This window comes from Cannabis sativa, unplaced genomic scaffold (genome assembly GCF_029168945.1).
Source record: "Cannabis sativa cultivar Pink pepper isolate KNU-18-1 unplaced genomic scaffold, ASM2916894v1 Contig3, whole genome shotgun sequence".
Taxonomy (NCBI): domain Eukaryota; kingdom Viridiplantae; phylum Streptophyta; class Magnoliopsida; order Rosales; family Cannabaceae; genus Cannabis; species Cannabis sativa.
Genome location: NW_026870039.1, coordinates 1,090,990 through 1,096,932, shown reverse-complemented (window position 1 = coordinate 1,096,932; position 5,943 = coordinate 1,090,990). Strand labels below are relative to the sequence as shown.

Below are 5,943 nucleotides of genomic sequence, written 5' to 3'. Positions count from 1 at the left end.
TAAATTTACCCAATTTTGCAGCACGACTATACTTTCTCTTTGGACGACCAGAAACATGGATTTTCATGAAGGTACTCCAATCTGGAGCATACTCTAAAAGGATTCCAAACTTGACTTGTACAGCTTCTTTATATTTTTCGCTTGTTGGATCATTTTCCTGAGTTTGCCGTGTCTTGGCTTTCTAGAGTTGCTTATATTTGTGCTCATAGACTAATTCCTGGACAGTTATGTCTAATACTTGTCCCTTCTTTTCCGATGGGAAGGTAGCACGTCTTGTTACTACCATTATCACAAAAAACATATTGCCGTTTGAAATGGAGAAACTTGTAAAATTATAATTCCATTACTTTGATATGATACAATCTACCGTAAAAAGAACGACACAAAACAAATGTGACGAACCCAAGTGACTGTTTTCGAAGCAGGGAGCAGAGACCCTTTCTTAATCTGCCTTCTACCATATTATATAAATAGAAGTATGAATGTAATATAATAGAGATGTGTGTACCAACAAATGAACAGATAAAAGAAAACAGAGATACCCCAGAGCTAGATTTACTTTTTTTGATTTGATGAAATTAGATAAGAACACTCGAACTACTTTTCTCTACAAGAACGCTACTGCGAGGAGCAGAGCAGAGCGGATACCAACTACAACGACACCCTATTATTATGATGGCGATCCAAGAAAGCCACACTACTTTTTAGCATGGTCTGGAATCAGCCTTACCAACATCTCTGCCGGAACACCCTTCAGTTCTGGTTAGTAGCAAAACCATTGACAATCATTAGTTCACATCCACCACATATGAGATTAAAAGTGAAAAATAAATAAATGAAGCCTGTTAGTCCTTACCATGTGTCTTAAAGTTGAATAGTGGAGGAAGGAAACGTCCATTCGGCAAGCGGGTGTTGGGATCACGAAGCTCGTCAAAAAATGGATGAACTAAAGCCTCCAACTGCATAAGGACAAAGGTGTAAAACACCATCAACACAAAGTAGAGATGAAACACATGTAAGTATCGAACAGAATCAAAATACTCACAGCAGTGCTTCGAAGGTTTGGAGAATACTGTAGTAGCCTTGAAACAAGATCCACAGCTTCAGGAGGCATGCGCTTATGGAATATCTGGATAGTCAAAGATTAATAAGTTTAAAATATTAAGCAAAAGAGACAACGTATGTTGGTTAGTACTTTTTTTTGGGACAACAGCTTTACATAATCTTTCTTATACCTTGTGCCATGGGTGGGCTTTAATTTGGGGAAACTTGAACTCTGTGTAGTTAGGATTCATGCACTTGATTTCCTCCCTTGTTGGGGTACCTAAAACCTGCGCAAGAAATAAAATAGAATAGAATAGGTAAGAAATAGAAGTACAAAGAAATAAAGTAATACGTCAAATTAAAGATAATAAGCCATTTGGGCTTGTTATTCACCTTAATTATCTCAACAAGCTGGTCAACTCCACTTTCCCCAGGGAATAGAGGCTGTAAAGTCAAAAAGTCACAGTTAGGATCTTTCTAATCAAGATAAAATCATAATCAAAACAACCATAAGAAACCCCAGCACCTACCTGTCCAAGCATAAGTTCAGCTAGCACACATCCAGCAGACCAGATATCAATAGCTGTGCTGTACTCCGTTGCCCCAAATATAAGCTCTGGCGCACGATAGTATCTAGAACAGATGTATGAAATATTTGGTTCCCCTTTCACCTGCAATTTTACATATATGATTCAGTAACATAGATTATTATTTGTCCAAAATACACTAAAACAAGTAATGTGGAGTGGAAACAAACCAAGACTTTAGCACTTCCAAAGTCACAGAGTTTAAGTTGGTGAGTATGTGGATTGACCTGTAAGGAAGAGATAAATGATGATTAAAAACCAGTTGTGCCAACTCTGTCCCCTGTACCAGCTATATAGAGGACACGTGTAAAATCATTTTTTAAGAATTGATGAAGGTTAAACAAACACCACTAGAAAAGATTTAGAAACCAATACATGCACAGTCGCACACACACACAAATATAACAAACAAGATGAAGCTAACAGCATATTATAATACATACCAAAAGATTTTGAGGCTTTATGTCCCTGTGACAAACTCCAATGCTGTTGTGAATGTAATGAAGAGCTCTACATATCTGCAGTGGGACAATGTAAAATGTCAAGACAGTAAAACACCTATTGTGTCTCAATAACAATATTAGATATTCAAACAAGCAACGGAAGCATATCTCATATATACCTGATAAGAATAGAGTTTAACATATATCAAGGGCATCCTTTGGGTCATCTTGTTGTAGTGTTTGATCACGCGATGGACTGTCTCAGGGACATACTCAAGTACAAGATTAAGATAGAGCTCATCTTTCTCAGTGGTTGAGAAGAAACAATGCTTCAAGGACACAACATTGGGGTGGTCAAGAAGTCGCATGGTTTGCAGCTCCCGATTCTTGTACCTCTTGTCTTGGAGAACTTTTTTGATGGCAACTGTCTCCCCAGTTTCTAAGCACCTTGCCTGAAAAACCACAATAAAACATCACATTAGAATGTTAAACAAAACCATGAAATAAAACTACCCGGTAGATTAGCTACGCACCTGGAAAACTACTCCAAAAGATCCATGACCAACAACACGCTCTGCCATATAGCTTATAGTCTACAATAATTGATAGCCAGGTTATGTCAGTACACTTACAATCAAGAGCTTTAGGAACAATAATGTTGCAAGGGTAGAAAAGATGTGTTAGACAAATTACCTGCTTTGGCTGGCCATTCTTTCCACCAATAGTAGTAACAATTATATGACCTGTCTCTGTCCCATTGCCATCAACAATGGTTGCTTCCATTTCCTGTACGCAAAACAAAAAGATACAGGTGTGAGAAATCAACAATGAAAGATTTCTATATTAAGGATTAAAGGGGATTCAAAGATTTAACATTTACCTTATCATCTCTAAGTTTCATGTCATTCATTTCTTCAGGCAACTTATCAACACCAGCTACATTACCGCTAGATTCTCTTACTCCCCCAGATGCAGGAGCTACACTTACAGAAGCCATTGGCTCAAAAATACAAAGATGTCCTCAATAACCCTCCTTAGAATTCAATATACCAGTTCACTAAATTACCTGGCAAAAGCAGGACATCATTAACAACGGAAGTAAGAACAAACAAATGATATCACACAGGGGAATATGATAGCATAATGAAAGATAATTAATTGCCCACACTTATTGCAAATTCATTAGAAGTTTTGAACAAAACAATGCGAAAGAAACAAAAATAACAAGAGAAAAGGAATTAAATGTACAAAGAACAACAAACACAACCACATCGATAAGTGAACCATACCCCACCCACGTAACTAAACATCCTATGTGAAGTGTAAACTATCCTGCTGCCAATAACTCAGCTCAAAATAATCGATTATAAGGAAATTGAGGCTTAACAGTTGAAACAAAAAAGCTAATTTGAGAAAAAACAAAGATGAAGTAAGTTACATAACTCTGATTCAGCTACCCATCTTATTTTCTCCAAATAAATATTGATATAATCTAACACAAACATAAAATGTGCCCACCATCCAAACAAACTATTTCTCAAAAAAAAAAAAAAAAAACCCATTTTTTCTTTAGAGAACAAACAATCGTGCATGGTTCCCATTAAATAGATCCCACAAGAAGAAAAATAGAAACTTGTAAATAAAAATCAAATGGCTACGATTACTGGGTAACGGCAAGCACAACAAAACGAAAATCAGAGGAGATAAAAGACAAAGATTTTTCATTTACAAACCCTAGAAGGATCCATATAGGCAGATCAACTCAAGTTGGGAGAAGAACAATGAAATACAAAGAGAATAAAACCTGATCCAAACACTAATTACATAAAAAGAACATTTTTAAGAAAAATAATAGAACAATTACCAAGGTTGTAGTAGAAACTTGATCAAACCGAAAGTAAAATTCATAACCCAGAAGAAGATGGATCCGGAGTAGAGAATAGATCGGCAAAGTTTGGGTCTTGGAGAGAGAGATTGTGGTTAAAGTAAAGATAGAGAGATAGATAGAAAGAAAAAGAGAGGAGACAGTCAGTCAAAACCACACACCGAAAGGAGGAGAGGAAGAAGAAGGCCCCTCCTCTGGTTGTGTGATAGTATTATTATAATGTAAATTATTTATAATTTTATATTAAAATATACCTTTTTTCTTGCTCTTTCACTTTAAACAGTCTTCTACTTTTGACCATTCAACCCAATTACTCCTTTTTCTTTCTTTTTGAGTACTCTCATGTTTGACCACCAACCCCCATTTTGATAAATGTAAAACGTTATTTTGTAAATAACCCTGATCTGATAAATTCATCCTTATCTACTTATTTTTCAATTTCTTTGATTATACCATACAACATTAAGAATTTGCAATTGTATTGGCATTGGTATGAAGGAAAAAAAATGAAATGTACCTGCTATATGTGATAATCAACCTCATTTATGGTGTTTCAGTCTTATATAATGATCATTGTTTACAATAATTATGAAAATATTATTTTTGGTCATTTTGAACAATATATACATGTCAATAGTAATTATAAGTTGAAAGTTATTGTTTGTGACGGTTCTCTGTAACCATGGACGTCAACTATGGCAGTTCTGTCCACATGAATATTTTTTTTTTTTTTGAATAATTGTGCCACATGAATATTGTCTTTGCGGTTTGTGTAATATTGTCCAATTTTTTTTTGGAGTAATTATCACTCATGTTAAGAGGGGTGCGAATACTGTTGCCCATACTCTTGCTAAGTATGCTATTTCGGTAGATACTGATTGTCTATGGTTGAGGAAGTTCCGCCTTCACTATTATCTATGGTATTTTAACTCTCAATTTTAATATAGTAGACTTTTCTCACCAAAAAAAATTAAAAAAAAAAAAGATTTACTATAACATATAATATATTGCAGCTACTATAACATAATAGAAAATGTGGGAAACTAGCTCATAAAATATACTCTCATCATTATAATTTTTCAGTATTTGCAAGATTTAGACCGAGATATAATTATTTATGAATACTTTACAGATAAATACACTAATTACTAAATAATTAAAAAGATAACTTAAAAACATAGTATTAAAAATATATATTCTTAAGTAAAAAAAATATATGTATCTTCCTTTTACACACTACAAGAAAATTGTACAATTTTCTCAATCCGATCTTAGTGAGCCCGTGTATATTTGTCAAGATTAGTACCATTAAAAAAAAAAAAAAACTTACTGAGATTATTCAACTTAGTCGATTACAAACTTTCCCTTATCACAAGAGACATGAATGAAAATAAACAAAGACTTCAACTCTTTTTTTTTATTTAAGCGTTTATATATTACAATCATGTTTTACTTGAAACTCGAACTCAAGACCTCCAACACACCCACCCACCTATGGTCACTTGAGCTAGCCTCAAGTGGTTAACAGTTAACAAAGACTTCAACTCTTAGTCAAACACATTTTTGACAATTCTTTCAATTTTGTTAGGGTAAATAATATTTGCAAACCCTTGGGAGAGTTTTAATATCTTCGTGGATGCAGTTGTTAGAGGAGTTATGGTTGTCATGGATGGTCATCAACCAGTAGGGTGAAGTTGTTAAAGCTTTGATTGTTCAGTACATGGTTTCTAGTAATATGTAGGTCAAGACTTATGCAGTTCTTCATGCGATTTCTTTGTCTGTTAGTAGGGGTTAGTGGAATGTTGCGTCATAAAACTTAAGTTCGTGTTTCAAGCAGTGTTGAGCTCAGAAGTGACATTCTAATGAAAATTTGTACCACTCCTTAATTGTTATTTTTTAGTACTATTAAAGTGTACAAATACTTGAAATTCTACGTATGCTGTAGAATGCAAAAGGATGTAGTGGATAATGTATTCAGATGCTT

The 5,943-nt window shown here is 34.5% G+C and overlaps 1 protein-coding gene across 1 annotated transcript; it reads right to left on the bottom strand.

Moving 5' to 3' along the window:
* Positions 1 to 324: 324 nt before the first annotated feature.
* LOC115710935 (glycogen synthase kinase-3 homolog MsK-3) lies at positions 325 to 4,206 on the bottom strand. The gene is made up of 13 exons (XM_030639304.2): positions 3,939 to 4,206; positions 2,955 to 3,140; positions 2,768 to 2,860; positions 2,608 to 2,667; positions 2,254 to 2,526; positions 2,075 to 2,149; positions 1,802 to 1,858; positions 1,575 to 1,715; positions 1,438 to 1,488; positions 1,236 to 1,331; positions 1,046 to 1,129; positions 857 to 959; positions 325 to 759 (listed from the first exon to the last, which is right to left on the bottom strand). Exons 2-13 carry the CDS (start codon positions 3,069 to 3,071, stop codon positions 698 to 700), a joined length of 1,212 nt encoding a protein of 403 aa, XP_030495164.1. The 5' UTR covers positions 3,072 to 3,140; positions 3,939 to 4,206; the 3' UTR covers positions 325 to 697.
* Positions 4,207 to 5,943: the final 1,737 nt, after the last annotated feature.

Coding starts and splice junctions, on each gene's coding strand:
- LOC115710935 (XM_030639304.2), bottom strand. CDS start 3,071: ATGGCTTCTGTAAGTGTAGCTCCTGCATCTGGGGGAGTAAGAGAATCT. Junction 2,527..2,607: donor CTTTTGGAGTAGTTTTCCAG/GTGCGTAGCTAA, acceptor GTGGTTTTTCAG/GCAAGGTGCTTAGAAACTGG. Junction 1,332..1,437: donor AGCTTGTTGAGATAATTAAG/GTGAATAACAAG, acceptor TTTCTTGCGCAG/GTTTTAGGTACCCCAACAAG.